This window comes from Centropristis striata, chromosome 1, assembly GCF_030273125.1.
Source record: "Centropristis striata isolate RG_2023a ecotype Rhode Island chromosome 1, C.striata_1.0, whole genome shotgun sequence".
Taxonomy (NCBI): domain Eukaryota; kingdom Metazoa; phylum Chordata; class Actinopteri; order Perciformes; family Serranidae; genus Centropristis; species Centropristis striata.
The window spans coordinates 10,010,497-10,031,563 of record NC_081517.1 but is presented as its reverse complement, the minus strand read 5'-3'; the positions used below and the strand labels follow the sequence as shown (position 1 = coordinate 10,031,563).

General features: G+C 36.9%; 1 protein-coding gene across 1 annotated transcript in view; it reads right to left on the bottom strand.

Moving 5' to 3' along the window:
* Positions 1 to 2,258: 2,258 nt before the first annotated feature.
* sorcs3a (sortilin related VPS10 domain containing receptor 3a) overlaps positions 2,259 to 21,067 on the bottom strand; it is a 278,556-nt gene continuing 259,747 nt past the window's right edge. Inside the window, exons 23-27 of the mRNA XM_059329950.1 lie at positions 16,547 to 16,678; positions 15,046 to 15,145; positions 12,065 to 12,170; positions 11,110 to 11,270; positions 2,259 to 6,363 (exon numbers count right to left, since the gene is read on the bottom strand). Of these exons, the coding sequence (XP_059185933.1) occupies positions 6,305 to 6,363; positions 11,110 to 11,270; positions 12,065 to 12,170; positions 15,046 to 15,145; positions 16,547 to 16,678 (558 nt within the window). The 3' untranslated portion in view covers positions 2,259 to 6,304. The remainder of the gene's footprint in view (positions 6,364 to 11,109; positions 11,271 to 12,064; positions 12,171 to 15,045; positions 15,146 to 16,546; positions 16,679 to 21,067) is intronic.

The window sequence follows — 21,067 nt, the reverse complement described above, 5'->3', positions numbered from 1 at the left end:
GGCTACACTAAACGGTGCCACCTGCCACCATCAGGGAGTTATTCTCACACCGATGAATGCAGCATCAGGGAGCAATTTGGGGTTCAGTATCTTGCTCAAGGTCAGGAATCTACGACTACTCTACCAACTGAACCACAGCCGCATTGTCCGGTCATTCAATTTGTGAGGACGGCCAGCTCTAGGCAGATTTAAACAAGTGCCATACTGCTTCCATTTCTTAATGATGGATTTAACTGAACTCTGTGGTATGTCAAGTGATCTGCTGGACTTTGTTCTGTTGACCCTGGAATATCAGCGTTTCAATTTCTTCCTCTGGGAAATTCTCCTTCTTGGCTGTATTTCGGCTTTTCATGTTGAGGCATCTAAAGCAAGTATATATTAGGTTATAATATTTAAATGACACTTGTTTAAGCCGCCACATTTATCAACAGCTGATCATTCTTATGCTGTAGAGAAACAAACGTTTCATGGACCACATGTGAAACCCTAATGTAAGATGATTTCTGCTCTCAGGTCTGCGCTGGTTTCTATGTTGGATTGATGAATGAGGGCCAATGTCTTCTTGTCCCCTGACATTGAGAGTTGTAGCCACTAAACTACAGTAATTGTCAACCTTGAGCACACAGATTATCTAAACTACTCTATTACCTCATTCAAGGAGGCCATGCTTTCATGTTGGTTTATAGCTGTTGGCAGGATTACAGAAAAACTATGGGCCCAATGTTCACGAAACTTTGTGGAAGGGTGTAGCATGGGCAAAGGAAGAATCCATTTAATTCACATACTGGGTACAGAAGTTATTTTTACTTTTGTTCATGCTGCAAGATGTATTCATTCTGTGTCAGAATAGTCAGAGAAAAGCAAGATCCCACTCTAAGGCTCATCTGATCTGATCCGCTTCCACAGAAAGTGAATGCACACAAAATGTTGTGATTGTAATAATCCTTCATTGTTCAGGAAATTGTTTGGGTGATATTGCTAGCTTTTGTTGCTCTAAGTTAGACTCGCCTTGTAGTGGATTACCGGTCTTCCCTGCTCTGTCTGATATTGACAGGTTAAGACGGACTGTTTAACTCCAATGGACATAACTTTTCTAGGATGTCTAGATCACCCAAATACACATTATTTGCACTTAATTGATGGGATGTCCTAAGCCAATCACAGTGTTCAGCATCATCCAAGGTCGACTACAGTAGAGCCACACCCCCATTTTCAGCAAGCATGGCTCACCAAGGGCAAGACACATTTTGTGGATAAAGTACATTATTTGTGTGTATATGTTAGTGTTGGGACAACAAAGCTTTGTGAATAATTTGCCTTTTTTTGACGCCACTAGATGGTGCTCTTGGCTTTAAACGCTCTAGCAATGGAAATTGAGTGTGTTTTCAGCCCAAAGAGCGCCATCCCTTGGGCTCCGTAAATAAAGCAAATGTTTTATGAAGCTTTGTTGTCCCAACATTATGTTAAACTGTTGAACTGTGTTTATTTTTTAAATGAAGATATGTATATGCAATGAGTTTTTGACAAAAATAATTAAATTTGCATTGACATAAGTTATGCAATTAGGAAATTAAAGATAAGCTTGTTTTTGTTGGAAAAAAGGTTGGTTGGACAGAAAAACAAATAGTGTTTTAATATTTTTTTATTGCAAATTATGTATGGGTGCATTAAGACTTGAAATCCACTGTTACACACACACACACACACACACACACACACACACACACACACACACACACACCTCTCTGTATGTCTATCTTTGTGAAGACCTTCCATTGACATGATGCATTGACGAGTCCCTAACCCTAATCTCAACCATCACAAATAAATGCCTAACCCCAACCTTTACCCTATAACTCAAACCCAAATCTTATTGTAACCATAACTTTAAAACCATGTCCCAACCATCAAACAAGCCTTTAAAGAAGTGAGGACTGGCCAAAATGTCCTGATGGTGAAAAATGTTTCCCAGTCCACACATTCATTTTGACCTTTTTTAAAAATATAAATACAGTAAGTGCTCTATATGTGAGAGCTGACACCGTGTATCAGTTACACCAAACGGTCTTTTAGTGAAGGAGTAGCTGGAAGAAAGGGAGGAAAAGTGCTGGTACCTTTCTCACCGCTTTTAGAGCTGCTGTACTGTAGATTGGAACTGGTACTTTGAGTCATCATGCGAGCAGTGTAATTTAAAGTGCACATCATCTTCTTTACACCCTTCTGTTCACGGAAATTTCATAACCCAGAGGACAAATGCGTTGATGTACAAAAATACATTTATTTGAAACAATTTCAAAATGACAGTTTCTTTACCGTAGAAATATCGAAATAAAGATGAAACAGAACATTACTGATGATGCATGCATTGTAGATTTTTGTGCACTGAAGAACATTACAATGCTTATGCCTTCTGAAATATTACGAAAGCAAGAATCTCTTTCATTTTTCAAGTATGGATACCACCGGAGATCTGGTTCTTACAGTATAATGTGGCATTTAAGATATCAGATGAGACAGCAATTTCCAGTGATCAAAGTGGTGACTGAATGAACAATGAGGTAATTACCCAAAATGTATGAGTTTCTTTTACTGGTGACAGTTCCAATATGCCTGTGCAGATACAAGCACAACATTTTTAGTAGCTTTTCTTTCCTTCCTTTACAGACTTTTATGGAATGCTAAATTCTTACCCAGCAACAGCTGTTACAAAGCATTATGGCCTGGCTATGAACCAGTGTAGTCATCATACATTCTTTATCATTTCTAAGGGTCCAAAAGAAGAAGAAAAAAAACAATACAATACAATACAAGTATAATATGAGTTGCACTCGGTACAAACTTTTTGATAGTTTTTGATATTTTTCTGTTTCTTCTAATCCTGATTTGCTAATAAGAATCAGAAAAAAGTGACACCATCAAAGCCCCCAACCGAAGAAAATCCAGCCAAGCAAACAACCCTTTGCTTCTGACATGTGTTGAATACAACAAAGCTATAAAACAATCTTTGTTCAGTGTGTTTTCTGTCTGCAGTAACAAGGCTCGGCTGTTTGGTTTGAGATGAGAATGCTCTGTTTGAGGTAATGCATATGTGATGTGACAGCTTATATCTTTGTGCAGTGTTCCCCTGCCCCTCTCGCTTTTCTCCTGCAATTGCTGTTTACTTGAGCTGAGCACTGTGGGAGAACTCAGCATGGGGCATCCTCTGCTCAGCTGTCCAGCATTCTCTGATCATGCTGGATATCAGGAGGCCGACGGAAGTCAACCCGAGGCCACTCAGGTTGCTTCTTTAAGCCCGGAGAACACAGGGCTGATGGAGAGTTGCATGCTGGGAGGACGCTACTCCCTCATTACAAAGGAAACTCAAAGCAGCGAGTGTTGAAGCATTGAGCAGTAGTGTGATGTCACCAGGGAGAGTGGATTAATTACAACACAGCTTGATCTCACTGAATCTGCTCTGTGTGAACACAGAAATGTTTTAAGAAATACAAATTGTTCTAGTCTTCAAATTTAGAGAGAACATTTCGTTTTTTTGTTGTTGTTTGTGCACTATTTTAGCCCAAAACATCCTCAATCTGCATGGAAACCCTGAGCAACGACCAAGTGAGAAACACTGCACTGAAGGGGTTTATTCCAAGTTAATGTTATATCAATTTATGAACAAAAAGAATGAGATATTTTTTAATATTTAATTTTCCATATGTTCAATAGCATTAGTGAAGAGAGGGGAGGGTATTAATCAAGCAGCAACTTCTAGGCCTGAAAAGCCGATGTGGCGGTGCCTTACACTTGTATTCTATCTAATGGCCAGAAGGGGGCGACTCTACTGGTTGCAGAAAGCCATACAAAGTTTAGTTTTAATAAGCTTATGCTTGAATTCACTTATTTCCAATCTTTTTCAATTAATTTTGTCCCATTTAGAGTCAAATAGATGATAAAGCAGTGTATTCTTTAGGGCGGGGCTACCTTAGGAATGACATGTCGTTTTCATGGTGCACTGTGTGTTTTCTTTGAACTCTGTCGCTTTCACAGTGTGTTTCCAGTTCACCAAAGAAGTTAACTAACATTTTGGTAGTTTGAATATGTCTCGTTCACTGTAAGTTTGGACTAAAAGACACTCTTAGGTGTCAGAGGTTTTGAATAATGATTGCCCCTTGCTAACCAAGCTTGCTAGCTAGCACTTATGTTAGCTTGTACATTGCATCATTACACCTCTGTTCTTAACATGTGCTGGTTGCAAAAAAAAAGATGTCTAAATACCTAATAAGGCCTAAATACCAACTCAAGGCTTCAAAACCAGAGTTCACAAACCATTAGGTGACTTCCACTATTTTTATACAGTCTGGGGTACTGTTAATATTTACAGATACTGCTTAACAATGCGGTACTTTGCTTGTACTGAATGTTATTTGTTTGTTTTTCTTTTTAATTTAAAGGGGAAAAAATAACACATTAAGAAGAAAATGAAGGTTAATTTTCTCCTATATACTAAATGAAAAAAATTAAAGTATCAACTGCTACAGCACTGTTTTGAACAAATAATTAAAATCAAATATTTATATTTTTATAATTAGGAATGCACCCATATTTATAGCTAAACAATCAGCTGGCTATTGGTTAATTCAAGTATTAACCCACATATTTAACCCTCTAGGCTGCTATCAAATATAATGTATGGTACCTGAGGTGGATGGGGCAATGAAAGATGAACTACCAGCTTGACAGATGTAGCTGTGTCTGTCTCCACATAGAGCAGGTTTTGGTACCCATTTCAAAGTGTATCATTAAAGGGGACATATCTTGCTTACTTTCAGAGATACCCAGTGTGTCTGACCCACTCATCCACCAATCGTCCACTGTTTGTACCCTGTCGCTCTTTATGTTACTACAACTGAAGGGTTTGGCAGAATTCTTTCAGTCAGTAAGCCACTACAGTATATCTCACCATCTTATCAAGCCGTTCGTGGAGATAAAAAAACCTGACTCGGTTGTCTTATCTCAGTCTGTGGGTTGGGAGATACTCCAGATACCCAAATATATGTGCAGAAGCACTTTAAACATGTGCAAGTAACCTGCTCTCAGATAACACATGTTCATATTGGTATTCGGATTGGTATTTCGCGAAAAAAATAAAACTGAATACAAATGAAACCAGCTATCAGCAACAGAGGATGTACTACACATAATCTATATCACCATTTTATATTTTGTAATGAATGTCATCATACTTCTCCCAACATGTAAATATTGTCGATATGATCACTGGTGGCCACGACAGAATAACATTCATAATAATTGATTGAGCTTTTGTTCTGAGGCTCAATCAGAAATTTCAGAGCCATTGTCTTCGAGGCAGATGTTCTGCATTAATGCCAATGGCATACAATGTTTAGCTAAGATAGTTTAAAAACTGTCATCTGTGTAAAAATGTCTGAATATCTATTGTATATGTCTAATGAAAATATAAACATATTTACCATGATTATGCTCATGTTGACCTTTTTCATTTCATTTCCAGGGAAATGCTGGGAGGTTAAATCTGTAATATGTCAATACAGCTGTACCTGCATTAACTCATGAACCCTTTCTACTAACTACATGTCACCCAACAGTAACCGAAGGAAAATGAGAGCAGAACAGAAGTCTGGGCAAAATTGATTGGGCTCTTTTGATTAATGATTAGAAAATAACTATTTACAACACTTGCTTATCTACAACACAGAAATCGTGTCCTCAATAAGAACATGCACAAGTCAAGGACCTTAGCAAAACAAAGTTGATTTCTTTAAGTAATGTTTGACTTTTTAACACACTTTCAAAAACAGACCATTGTAAGATCCTCTGTCATCGCCATGGCACTCAGACTACGAGCATGTAGAAAGTAATAATATATACATATAACAGAACAGATGATAATATTGTACATTTCAATAATATTCCCTGTTTGATTGAAGACTCAGACATTATAGTCTATATATAGCCAGAAATGATTTTCAAAGCAAACTCCTTAGGAAATTTACAGAACTCTTCATAGGTTTTGACGAAAGATATTTCACTCTGCAAATGAATGTTATGTAGCTTATACATCCACAAAACTGAATAAGTTTTGCCAGTAATTACAATGATCTCATTGAATAAATTGACATTTGCTGCAGGGATGCTGCTGAACGAGTCACCCGTGCAAGTCTGTATAAATGAGGTCCCTTAGAAAACTATTAACATCAGTTGTGTTGAGAATTACAAAACAGAAAAAGAGAACCCCGACACTGTAATATTCGCTCTGTACATAAACTGTTGCTCTCCCACTTTACACGCTAGTACAGTTTGGAATCTCCCTTGTGCTCTCGCAGGCATTTCCAACTCCCCCTGAGCAGAAAAAGATGAAACAAAAGAAGAAAAACAAGCAGAGAACAAAGATAGTTAGTTCTGTGTCGACACTTTAATGCTTGTAAAGCAAATAACTTCTTTGACAATGACACCTCATGTTAATTACTTATCAAAGGCTCTGTAGCTGTTAAATAGCATGGATATTACAAAGTGAGCAATTATGAAAATGAGCCTTTTTCATTATGATACCTTTAGTTGAATAAAAGGCACTAACAGAATACATTTCAGTTTACAAAAAAAATATTGTCTTTTAAGACGAGAGAAAGCTGATGTGTGACATAATTTATGTACATAATAAATGGGAACTCTAGTGACTTTACACATATGTCATAACAGTTATATGGGGCTTTTGACAAACTGAGCTCTTGCCAGGCAAGCATGGCCTAATGAAAGAAAGACAGTATTGACTTGTATTGAGGGTAATGTAAGGTCCAGTGGTTTTGGATCTTGTCCAAGGGAATACAAATCAAGGCTGTAATTAAAATAAGGAAGGGTCATTACGTCATTCTTACATGCATTGCTGCCAGACTCTGGGGTCACTTCTATTGAAGTTAATGAGACAGGCATGTTAAGTCCCATTTAAATCAGCATATCTAAATTGTTTCACCTTTGACTGAAGAATATTAATAATGAAAACATATTTTGTGATGTTGACTGATATCTTTTTAGCCTGGGTATACCCATGCTGCCTTGCATGCTCGATTTCGTTTCCAACTGCAAGGTGGCATGGTGTCTATGGCCGATTCTTAGCCCTGCTTTTGGTATCCAATCACAGAACGGGGAGGGACGGCAAGACGATGACACGTACTATTCGACAGACGGAAGCTTGTTGTTTGCTTACGGATCAACGCGAAGCTCTCTTTCGATCTAGCTGTAGACAGTGTTCTAGATAATTTAGAGCAAAAGTTATTTTAAAAGAAGAACAACGTTTGGCTTTACACTCATTTATCACCACCTAAAAGGATCTTTAAGCCTTGCTTCCAACAGGATTTGGCAAAAGCCTAATCTACCAACTAGCCCCGTTAGTGGCTAAGCTAATGATACAATTGGCTAAGAGCTACGTACAGATGCTTATAATAGACATTCGTAGCGCCCAATAAACGGCTCTGGGCGATCGTAAACCACGCCTCCTCTGCGGAAAAATGAAAAGGTGGTCTCCAGACTTTATCTCATTTCTGATATAGTGTGGCGTTAGCCAGGCTAATATCTTTTATCATAAACTATGTGTTTCTTTAAGTGGGCTCTGCCCAGCAGCTGCATACACAACTGAAGTTCAACTCGTCCCCTGTTTGGTCCAGGATAGCTACATCATGAAACATGAGTAAATGGGGCAGGTCTGTCAGACCTATTATCGCTTACCAGACTGCAATTAAAGCCAAATCAATGTTTTATTATTTATAGTTAATATAACTAGCTGGACTCACATGGGCTGTTGTAAATATACTAATACTGTATGCTGCAATGCTTGTATCTTGCCTCAAAGATCTACATTCATACTACTCCTCTAACCTAAATTATGAATCAGGACAGCCACGAGACACAATCATTAGGTTTTTATCTCAAATCAATGTGGAATGTCTCAACAGAGATATTGCTTGCAAACTTTATCTAAACAAGTGCAAATGATAAATGTGCATTGACAAACAATAACAAGTGATAAAGGTTCTGATTTATAAAGGTATGGACAATTTGTGAATTACCTCCTGACAATAACTGGATGTTAAGTATCTTTGAGATTCTCGTAAACAGTTTGATGGTTGGTTGTGATTATTGATTTCAAGGATGGGTCATGCGCCATTTTGCAGGTCCACAAATTTCATGCCGATTCGGTAACAGTTATCAAGTAACATTTTTTTTTTTTTATTGAAATTACTCAAAAAAATGTACCTCGTTTTTTTTTCCAGAAATCACCCCAACATTATTTCATAATTACATTCATCTATTTACAGTACACATAGCTGCTTAAATATATTTCTAGGAAAGTATGAAGTTAATTGATAGATTATAATATACAACTCTTAAAAATATAAAATGCTTGTAATCATGTCTATTTCCCAACAAGCACAAAGTTTGACTCAAATATTTTTTAAACTCTTTTCATGAAATGATTGTGACAATGTGATCATTCTTGACAAAGTGCATATTTTCTCAAAACTTTTTTAATCAATATTTTCTAAACATATCACAATGAAAATGAAACCACAATTATCAGAGGATTGTGTTAAAAAACACTATGGTCTATAACATTTTGGTCTATAAAATCAAGAACAATGCATATCAAATATCATTTAAGAATAATAATTCCCAGGTGGATGTCTTCATATTGCTGGTTTTGTGTGACCAAAAATCCAAAACCCAAAGATTACTGTAATGTTGAATTATGTTAGGGTATTTTTATCACCTTAACCCATGTCTAGACTGTGTTTTGGAGATATTTTTCCCTTTCTTGCAGTAGATACACTCTCGTCCACTGATCAGAAGGCAGGTGGTTGATCCCCATGACATTCTATACAAAATAACGTATTTTTGTAGGCCAACCCTGAAAGTAGCATCACCATGGGGTCTATTGAGAATTAGCATGTGGGATTTTCACACTGGATTTTGGATCATTGCAGAAAATAATCTCTGTGGCAAACGCCTGCTTAATGCAGTTGACAGAAGTAAAAAGCTGATGGTTTCCGTCAAGCTTACCAGCTGTTTTGACAAGCTAGTGAATCCGTAGCCTAATGAATTGTTTATTAATATAATTTACAATCTACAAGAGTTTGCAAGAGCACTGAAAAACATGACTAGAGGCTGTGAGATAGTTCCCGTCTGTGTCCGGCATGACAACGTTTAATGTTCCAGATAACCACTGTAGTCTCATTTAGACACACTTAGCAAAAAACTTTTTAACCCTTTATCGGGCGAAGAACCATATTTGGTAACTTCAGTGGATATCAAAATGGGGTCCCCATGTCTCTCTGTGAGGTCATAGAAGCACATGAATTTGTAATATTTAGAGAAAAAAGTTGTAACTTTACTAGATTAAAGTGGCAAATCTACAAGAAAAAAAGTCGCAGATTTAAGAGATTTAAAGTGGCAAATCTGTGTGAAAAAAAGTTGCAGATTTATGAGAAAAAAGTGAAAAAAACAACTTTTTTCTTGCAGATTCACCACTTTAAATCTCATAAATCTGCGCATTTTTTTTCTCATAGATTTGCCACTCTAATCTAGTAAACTTTTTTCTCAAAATATTTTTTACACATTCTGGCAGTATGTAATATCCTCAAATATTCTCTAGGGTTGAAATTTGGAATTTGCAAGTATTTCAATGAGTGCCCTATTAAGGGTTAAGGACACCTAAAAACTCAAAAAATGAGAAGTGGGGGTATTTGCTATGTATTTTATGTCGACAACAAAACGCGAACATCTCTTCAGCTTGTGTTAACCACAGACCTTATTTCAAGCATCTAACCAAAAAACCAATTCAAAATCCTAGCCTCGGCCACTAGTATATAAATGTATGTGCGAATGGGTGAATGATGACTTTTAGTGTTAAAGTGCTGTCTGAACAGAGCCAGAGAGAAGCACTCGCTGCTCTGGTTTGTAATCCTACAGACTGTCCTTTCACTTTTGCCCAGCAGCTGGGAAGCAAGACTCGCAAACTTCTTTGGTCTCAAGATGCTGTATTTATTATTCATAAGCTAACTGTAACCTGCACTGTACATTTACTGCTGCAGAAAGCTTGCTGCTTCTTTGCTGCTTGGCCCTTTTAAATTCATAGAACGTTGCTGCCACGAGAGTGACACACTGCTGTGACGTTTGCAGTCTAGACACAGGGTTAATATAGCACTCAAATCAGCGTTTATTATTTTATTTTGCTATTCAACATGAGCCACAATCCCCAGTACGACCGTCAGGTCAAGCTGCTACAGAATCTGTGGACAAAAACAGGTTGTGTGCAATAGATAACAATGGGTATTAAGCTGAATAAAAATCCAAATTTGGCAGAATGTTGATGAACTTGATGTCCACTACTGTGTAAGACCTGTTTCAGCTCTCTACAGTTATTCAGAATTTTAACACCTACATCAACTCTCTCAGGGCCAAACGAATCCAGGAAGTGCACTCTCCAGATGACCTGTAAAACTTTCTGTTGTTAGAGCTTCAACACAGACTCAGAAAGTCAGAATGAGCTGTATTTGGCCAATTTTCCTTTGAAATGTTATTTTTCTCACTGGACTCAAATATTCCTTTTATATAAGTGATAGTATGACCAAATAGTCAAGTGATTAGTGCTGCTGCCTCTGTGCTCCTCCTGGCCTATTGAATCCTGAGGCAGCATGCTTAAACATGTTGGTTTTATTAATTATTCATTGTTCTCAGTACTGCAAGCCTTGCTGGAGTCTATTCTTTACTATGTTAAAGCCCGTCCAGGACTGTCTCTATTCTGCGGCTCCCTCTGCTCTCCTCTTTTCTGAATAATTAAAAATGCTAAAAGGAGAATAAGTCATTCAAACCAATGGGAGATTCAAATTCAATAGCTGAAGTATGCCTGGGGGGTGAATCTCTACATTTTATTCTGTGATTTTTTGGCTTTTACACTAAAATCATCTCCAAAAAGCATAAAAAAATGAATCTAGTCTCACATCAGAAGACCAAAATCCCTTTTCCAGGAACACTACGAGTAAACATTTTGATACCATGCATTATTTAACCTGAATATGAAAGCTCTTCGCTTACTTTTGACCCTGGCATCCAGTTCCTTCTCCATGAGTTCTTTGGATGTAGAGAACTCACTCAGAGTGATTTTAGGCGTGCTGTCACCCTGGCCCACTGAGCCAATCATTTCCTGCTCTTTCTCTTGGTTCACCTCAGCGTATATGTTGATCCAAGGTATTTTTCTACAGATGTGTAAAAGAAGAGAGAGAAATGGGATTCAGAAAAAACAACATTGGAAATTTTTCCTGTAAAAAATAAAAATCCTTCTTTCTTGGAATGAAAGTCAAGTTTAACATGGTCAACTTTGACATGGCAAACATTTCTCTGCTGACCTCAAAGGCAGTGACTAGAGCAGGTGCATTCCAACTTTCAAAGTTGTCTTGACTATAATTAAACCTCAGTAACCAATCTATAGGCAAATTACAGCAGCATTGGTATCTTTTCCCATCTACATTTATAACATCTAATATACATCTTTATTTAGTCACTATCCAATTTATTTCCAATTACTATTCATTTTAGTTATTAATTGCTCTGTTTTGTCAACTGTGAGATTTCCTGAAAAATGCATGCTCTTTAGACTAATGGGAAAAATTTCATATCCATAATTAATGACAGCTTTTCCATTTCCCTCCGACTTTTCAAGAGAATCATTTTGAGTATGAATAATTTATTCAGCAAATAACAGCCGAGGCACAGCAACTGCATATTAAACCATTTAATGGCCGTTTTCTCTGCATTTTATCCCTGATTGGTAAGTGTGCCTTGTGCATTAGAATCCTGCTGGAAATTTGTCTACAACCTGGGGACTTGTCAAATCAGATTGTCAAATCAAATTTCTAAACACGACTGACTGATTGGTCCAGCTTGTGCTCATCTGGTATCATCAATAATGGATAATGTGGTAATGGATATTTACTAGCGTTCTATATGATCATGCCATGTGCACCAGGTGGAAGTAATCATAAAGGTGTACCTCTTGAATTTGTAGATGAGGAACACTGCCAGGCCCAGGAACACCACTGATAGGAGCATCAGCATAGCTGAGCTGCTGTGTCTCGGGTTGGAGTCCACCAATGGTGCTGTGGGAGCGGGAAAGAGCACAGGGAAGTTGTAGTGTTGGCTTTTTGTTTCTATCAACTTTCACTTCAGTCTGCCCAGACTGGCCATTTGGTAAATGTGATGTATGTACTTCACAATCACTGTTGAAACTGTAATTTAAGGCACCCAAACTGTCCTAAAGTTAGGAAAAGCCTTTCCTTCATTACTAAAACTAGTGAAGGGACAACGAAGCTTTGTGAACCATTAGCTATATTTACGGAGCCCACTAGATGGCGCTCTTTGTTCAACAAAGGGCTGAAAACACACTCAATTACCATTGCTAATGTTTTTTTTAAGCCAAGACCACAACCTAGTGGAGTGGGGTCAAAAAATAAAGCAAATGCTCTATGAAGCTTTATTGTCCCTTCACTAACTAAAACACAGTGTTTTATACTGGAATTGCTAGCATTGCTTTGCTTCTTTACATGCTGCTGCCACCTACTGTTGAGAAGCAGCGTTGAGTCATGTGAAATGTCAATGTTTAACCCTTTATCAGGCAAAGAACTATATTTGGTAACTTCAGGTAATATTTCGAGAAAAAAAGTCGCTAATTTACTAGATTAAAGTGGCAAATCTACAAGAAAAAAAGTCACAGATTTAAGAGATTTAAAGTGGCAAATCTGCGCAAAAAAAGTTGCAGATTTACGAGAAAAAAGGGGAAAAAAACAACTTTTTTCTCCCAGATTCACCACTAACCCTTAATAGGGCACTCATTGAAATACTTGCAAATTCCAAATTTCAACCCTAGAGAATACTGGAGGATATTACATACTGCCAGAATGTGTAAAAAAAACACACGAAAATAATATTTTGAGGAAAAGTTTACGAGATTAAAGTGGCAAACCTATGAGAAATTTTTTTGAAGATTTATGAGATTTAAAGTGGTGAATCTGGGGGAAAAAAAGCTGCTTTTCCCCCTCTTTTTTCTTGTAAATCCGCAACGTTTTTCGCACAGATTTGCCAATTTAATCTAGTAAACTTGCAACTTTTTTCTCGAAATATTACCTGAAGTTACCAAATATAGTTCTTTGCCTGATAAAGGGTTAATACAGATAAAACCAGGGATGTAAAAAAAATGCTCCTTTGCACAACTAGTGGTCAAAATGTGACATAGTTTCTCTGGACTATAATGTACAGTACCAGTCCAAAGTTTGGACACACCGTCTCAATCAATGTTTTTTTTTTTTTTTTTTTTTAATTTTCAACATTGTAGATTAACACTGAAGACATCAAAACTATGAAAGAACACGTATGGAAGTATGTAGTAAAAAAAGTGTTCTCTCAGTCAGCTTCATGAGGTGTCACCTGGAATGGATTTCAGTCAACAGGTGCGCCTCTTCAAGAGTTAATTTGTGGAATGTCTTAATGTTTTTCAGACCATCAAAGCAAAAGGTGGCTATTTTAAAGAACTTTTGACTGGTTCTGTGTTGTTCAAAAATATTTCTTTGTCACTGGTTTCCATCAACACACACATTTCAATCGTTCCCATTTTCTTGACTGCACATTCACATAAACAAACTATATAAAACCCATGTTTATTCACCAGTTAATTAATTCCACCGCTGCTTATTAGTATTGTCTCCACGCACAACAACAATAATGTATTATGAGATGATGCTCTTATTTTTAATATCTCAAATGCCATAAGTTGTGGTAGCGTGAAATTGCTCTTTCTATTGCTGGGCAAAGAAGGTGACAGCAGCAGGTAATTCTCAGCTGGATTTGAAATGGTTAAATGCACTTACATTTATCTCAAACGAGAAGCCCACCAAACAAGCACTTACTATTATTAATATCACAGTGCATGGTTTTGCTCATAAGGCGTCCACCTTAAATCCCTCTCATTATTTTGAAGAGTGCATTAATGTCTGCCATTGCAAGGAAATCACATTTTCCAATGTTTCCGTGCTACTCCGCAGCCCTTCAGCTCAGAGACAGCGGTGCGTATGCTGCTGACCTTTCTCAAGCAGCTTGAAGGCTTTTGAGACCTTTTCTTGGGAGGTGAAACATAAAGAGGGATCCAGCTGGGTACACCTCCAATGTCATTAGAGTGCAGCACAGCACAGAACGTCACAGAGCAGCACATGCCAGGCTGTTAAGACCGAACACTTCAAACTACAGACAACTCGTGGCTGTGTGCCTCCAGAGACTGGCTGCCTAATGAAACCAGCCAAGCAATGAATACAATGTAAGTATATCTGTCCAGCAGTGGGACACACGAGTTGTTGAGGACTCCCAATACCAATAAAATAGTTCTCCAGACCAGCCATGTTATTTACAATCAATGTGCCTCCACAAATCCAGCATTGATTTGATACTTGTAACAGCAATTTGTTTTTTGGCAGGAGTGCATTCTGAAGGTCTCAAATGTCAACCAACCTTACAATTTTCTGCATTTAAGAACTGAACAGTGTTGTTGACTCTTCAAGCAACTCTGATTTTTTTTCTGCCCTTAAACTGTACAGTGCTCTTTCTCAAGGACTAAATAATCAACATAATTATACTCAGTGTAACACTCATTTAGTGGTTGGATGGCGATACAAGAAATAGAACAGATGTTCAGCTTTTCATGGCAGGCATAAAAGATCGTCTCAAGGAGCTCCACTTAAAATCAAACCCCTCCCATACTCCCTTGTGTTCTTTTGCCTGAAAAGAAGGCAGACTGACAGGAATTTTAATTGGCCGACCAAAGAAACATTCCTGTTGTCAAAACACGGTTATTACAGTCTTAATTCTTTGCACTTCAAAATAAAAAATAGAAAATGATAGGGCATATTTAAATTACCAGTGCAAGTTCAGATCAATGCTGATAACTTAATGGCAGTACTGAAAGAAGTGAAAGCAAATGTGTCTTACCCAGTGTTAACTGTGTGTTGTACACAATCACCCGTATGCCAGGCTTCAGTTCGAACTCCACCAAATTTTGGTTCAGTGCGCTTACAATTATATCAGAAACCTGTTAAACACAAACAACATGGTGTTTTACAGTCAAAAGCCCCCATTTATGTATACTGCAACATATTTGGTAGAAATTCAACAACTTGTGTATGTTAATTAAAATAAATCATAGGCTTTATTTGAAATTGCAGTACATACTGATTTAGCTGATATGTATCATGTCATATGCAGTATGCAAAAAAAAAAAAAGGTAAAATCTGCAGGAGTACCTGGAGGTCATACTGATTCAGATATAAATCCCAGTACACATCTGACCAGTCTACCTTGCCTACTGTATCCCACAATGCAATATGCTTGCACCGCCCGCAGACAATGGCGGCAGTTTAGCATTTGACCAGAGTATACTGCCCTACCAAGCCTAACTGCAGTAACTACATTTTTGGGCGAAATTGAGTTATAACTAAAAATGAACTCCTTTATGTCCATTTTAGATTTCAATTTTGCTTTATTTCAGATAAATAATGAAACAAAAATTGCAGTAACTACAAAATCCAACTCTAAATCAAAGTCATAGTGATCAAGTAAAAAAGTGAGATAAAATTATATTAAGACTAAAATATAACATTACTTCATGATATTAAGTCTGAAATACACAAATCTTTGAATGGAGTTGCTAAACACTTTTAAACACACTTATAACAAAATCAGTTTGAAAATGTTCATTCACTTAAAACTAAATGTAAAAGCTGAAAAAAGACAACATTGTAGTTACTGCACTCTCTTGCTCTTGCATTACTGTAAAAGGTTCTAATAGTAGTGCAAAAACAGTTCAGTAGCTACATTTTTGGGGTCATAGGTCATATAAATCATCATGATTTTTGAGCATAAAAATTGCATCATCAATACAAGTAGAAATAAGTGTCATATCACTTACCTATATATAACTAATTTGGCTGGCCAGTTAAAAAAAAAAAAACTTCAAAAAACTTCAAAGCAGTTTTTCTCAATTTTACCGTTTGCGTAGTTACTGCAGTTAACCTTTGTGGGGAGTATAGAGTATATACATACTTTAAAAATAAATCAATTAGCTATGAACTGTATTGATCATAGAGAAGTTGTAATGAGTAAATTAAGATACATACAATACCAATAATAGTATATAATTCTTGAAACACTCAGCATAGTACATATTAAAATATTTTTAATTAAAATGAATAAAACCTGTTTATTGTAAACATAACCTACATTACAGTGAAGATATCTGAAATAAACACATTGCCAATATGAGCTGAGATGGTGCTTTGCACACTATATAATAAATCATTATTTGCAAAATTATAACAAAAAATTAACTGTTATAACAAAAAATTATAACAGTTTCATACTGCAAACTTCTATGTACTATGCTCGTCAGGAGTATGTAGCAGACAATTTCAAAGACAACCCTCGTCATCCATACCTGCTCTAGCTCCTCCTCACTCTTTTTCTTGCCCTCTGATTGGTTCTTGTGAGGTAACAGGAAGAGCTCAGCGGCTGTTGGAACTCCTGGAAACACGGCAACTAAGAGCTGCTCCTCCGGGAAGTCAGATACCTGTGACAAAAATGCAAAGTGACAGTAATTATTACAAATAACTTGATCGGTTATAAACACGTGACTTTTGAAATCAAACACTGTAATATATTATTCTGTAGTCATTTTATTTTACTTAATATATTTGATAAAATATATTAAATATAAATGTGTCCTTGATTTTGAGGAAGTTGTCAATCAACCAAGTTCCTTTGCCAATATTTTTCAGTAATAGAAACATTCTGGGGGATGTTACCAGGATCTATATATTGTATAATGCTATGAGGTAAATTTAGTAAAATGAATTCAATATAATCTATACAAATAAACATGATGAACTACTTTATGTCCAATTGGTATTATTAATTCAATATTAAGTATCTTTGAGAGACTTGAGAGTCTTTGAGAGTGTATAAATATTTGAACCAACCATCACCAACACAGGAAGGCTAGCAGTGGAATTACTGCAATAACTACTAATTTAAGAGAGAAGCACAAGATCGAAAGAGATAAAGAGAAAGACAGAAATAAAGGGACATACAGACGGAGACAGAGTGAGAGACACACTGACATTGAGTTTTGAATCCATTTACACCTTCATGTCTAGTTCTTTAATTTTAGCACCCAACTTTTTCAAATATAATTTCTTGGGCAAGAACAGACAATATATTGGTAAAAATGTTCTCAGCTGGATATTATAAAAAAACTTGCAAAACTTTGAACAAAAAACATTGATATATAAATATAATTTGAAGGGCATCTCCAACCATAGAAAGTGTTCCAGCTTTTAGCTGACTGTATTTGATTAGCGCTTTTCCATTCATAATGACCTCAAAGTGCTTTGACACTTCTCATCCATTCACACACATTCCATACACTTGCGGTCGAGGCTAGCATCATCAGTTAAGCATTCACGCACACCCACACCATGGGAGAAATCTTGGGTTCTGTATCTTGCCCAAGGATAATTTGGAGACACATAGACACCTTTGGTCAGGAATCAAACCATTGGCCTTTGATCAGGGCATGACCACTCTACCATCTTTTATTTATGGACTGGAGAATTCAAATAACTATTGGATTGATTGCCTTGGACTTTGGAACACAACTGTGGTTCCCAGAGGATGAACCCTAATCACTCTGGTGATCTCTTGATCCATTTTGTTTTCTTATCATTCCCATTAACTTTACATTTTACTTATAGTATTTATAGCCCACCCTGTGGAATTCCCTCCCAGACCACCTGAGGGCTCCACAAACAACACTCTTTTAAACTCTTTTAAACTCTTTTAAAAAAGGCCTAAAAACCTTTCTTTTTAGAAAAGCCTTTTATTAAATGTATTGTTTTGCTTTGGCCTTTTAAGCTGTTTTTAATCTTGTTGTACTCAGTAGCACCTTGGGATTGTTTTTAACAATGAAAAGTGCTTTACAAATAAAATGTATTATTATTATTATTATTATTATTATTATTATCAATTAAAAAAAAGGAAACAATAATTATGTTTGCTGCACCAAAAAGCATTAGCAACTAATGCAGCAGTGTGTCGCTGTCCAATCAAAGCCATGCATTCAATTTTGTGATTTTAAGTGCTTCCTTTGTGTTGAAGAAAATAATCTTATTTCATAAAATAAATAATCCATTTACACATTTTTGGATTAGCTTGAAAATGCACTCTCAATGCAAAGTATCAAATCTGAAAATAAGACATTTTGGAAATAGATGGTTCTCATAGCTCTGCTTTCATGTATATCAATAGTTCTTCTGAAACAAACAAAACAAAACCATTTAGTGAAAGTTCTCTGGCTTAATCTCAATTTCCAAGGACACCCAAAGCCTGTTTTTCTTTCTATCAAAAAGGTGAAGCCGAAACAAATGTTTCTGTTTTTGTTCCCAGGAAAGTATTTTTTAAGCCCTCAGCTCTTAACCAGTTTATACAAGCAAGCGAGGAAGGGCCTGGGTGGTGATCACTCTTCATTTTAGAGCCTGTGATGTTTTTATGTTTTCTCGGTGGCCTGGGTGGACAATGGAGTGGGTATAGCCCAAGCACATCAATTATCAAGCACAGAAATCACTATTTGAGTACCAAAGTAGTGGACAAATGATAGCCGTGGGCATGACTTGCAATGAGAGAAAGGGCGGCAGAGGGAGGGATAAAGTGAATAGGATGACAGAAGAGGCAATAGCCGCTGAAAAAAAAATCAATACTCTTTGACCATGTTTGTTCTCATTGTAATCGGTCATTAGTTTAAAAAGCTGGCTGGCTGCTTCAGAGTGCTCTCTTTTGATGCTCTGCAAATCTACTGCTGGATACAAAAATGAGATTGGGATGGCAAGCAGGAAGAGAGGTGAGACACTCAGCGAGGGTGAGGTTACCTGCTGCAGGGAAGAGTGGCTCAATTCAGTTTGATATAAAGATTCCACAGTGCAATATTTTGCTTTTATTTTTTTGCATTTTTTTGAGGAAATATTATTGAATAAGATAAGTTAGAGAGGGACCCAGCGCAGAAATAACACTGTATGCATGCAAACTGAAAGGCAGTACGTCTCTACAGATACAGTATATATTTGTGCATTTGCAGGTTTTATTTTATGTGTTCCAGTTTAAATTTAATACAGATAAACCCCTTGAGATGAACCAGATGCAATTCTATGTGACATTTCAGCAACATTTCATCTAATAATTAAATGTTCATGCTCAACAACAAAGAAATCTACAGCCAAGCTTGCAGCTCTGTGAGGCTGTACTAAGGCACTGTGGTGATTTAAGCTAGATTCTAGCATCTGCTCGCGAATATGAATATGCTCATGATAACAGTAATAACATGTTGCGTGAAGTTTACCATGTTAGGATGCTGATTGCTGATATCTGAAAACCAGCACGATACACAAAGTACAGCTGAGGCTGATAAGAATGTCTTTACTTTTGCAGGTATTTGGTCAGAAAGTATTAAGTATACAAATTAAATATTTGACCTGATGATGAAACTAGATGAAAGGTTAAGGGCCCATCAAAGCCAATACAATACATCCTTTGGGAAATGTGTGGAGGGTGGGAAAATAGATTCTGTTAAAAGTGAAAGAAAAACTGACACTTTTTAAATTTTTTTATAATAACTACTTGATAAATTAGTCCCTCTCAGATCTAAATCGGATCCTTTCACATTTTGGGGAAACCTTGCCGTTATTTTCTTGTGACAGCAGGTGTCGTTGTCAGAACAGGCACAGTGGCGGACAGACAATTTGAGCTCGTGTTGTCATGTGACCGGCAGAATAAAACATGGCGCCAAGTTGACAGCAAACACATAACGTGTCTCTGTCCTTACTGCTTCACAGGTATGTTAAATGTGGTTAAAACAGCATAAAATGAGTTAAAACAATGCTTAGGTGTTACCTACATATTATGACAGTGATATGACTGAAATAGGCACTCAGAGAAGGTGTGGGTTTATTGGTTTGTGTGTTCCACTGCCTAGCTTAAATCTGCTATGTTTAATAGTGTGGAAATAATATGTATGGCTATGCCCCCCCCCCCCCCCCCCCCCCCGGCATGTCATAAGTCTGTTCATGTATTTAGCTTATGTTGCGAGATTATTTTTTTTCCCTCCTTTCCTCCCCTCATGTTGTGCTGTATTTATCTCTCTTCATACTCTGTCTTCCTGTCCTGTTTACCTCTGTCATACTGTTTGTTGGTGTTTTATATGTTTGGACGGGCTGATGGCTTTTATAAAGCACTTTGAGTTGCATTTATATGTATGAAAAGCGCTATATAAATAAAGTTTGATTGATTGATTGATTGTATTAATGTTACTGAATTTATGACCATGTTTTTGTTACAAGTAGTTCGTTTTGGATTCATGAGTTAACTGTAAAACTGTGGTAAATTTGTGGTGTTTTGGAGCCCTGCAATTGTTGATAACGTTGCTAACACTTAATTTTGCCTTAAACAGATTGAAACAGTTCTCAAGGAAAAGCCAAATATATGTACATTTGTTTTTATTGTTATTTAACTATTTAGTTTAATTATTCTCATGCATTTGACATTGTAATAATGCAATGATATTCTCCTCGCATACAAGTATTTTTGCAGCTACAATGCTGGCACTTTTATTATTCGTTTTCGCTTAGGAGGTCAGTAAATTTTACAATTGTGTATTTAAGGCCAGCTGAATGGTCACATTCAACATTTTGTGCCTGGCAGAATAAAACATGGTGCCAAGTTGATCGCAAACACATAACGTGTCTCTGTCCTTACTGCTTCACAGACCCCCAGGACTGTGCAGCAAACTAGCTACTGGCCCAGGTACCCCTAGGCTTGAAGCCGGTAACAAATGCTTAACCAAATTTCATTGCAACTTGTCCAACAGCTGGTGAAAATTATTTAACCTTTTTTTTTTGTTTTAGCCAGAGAA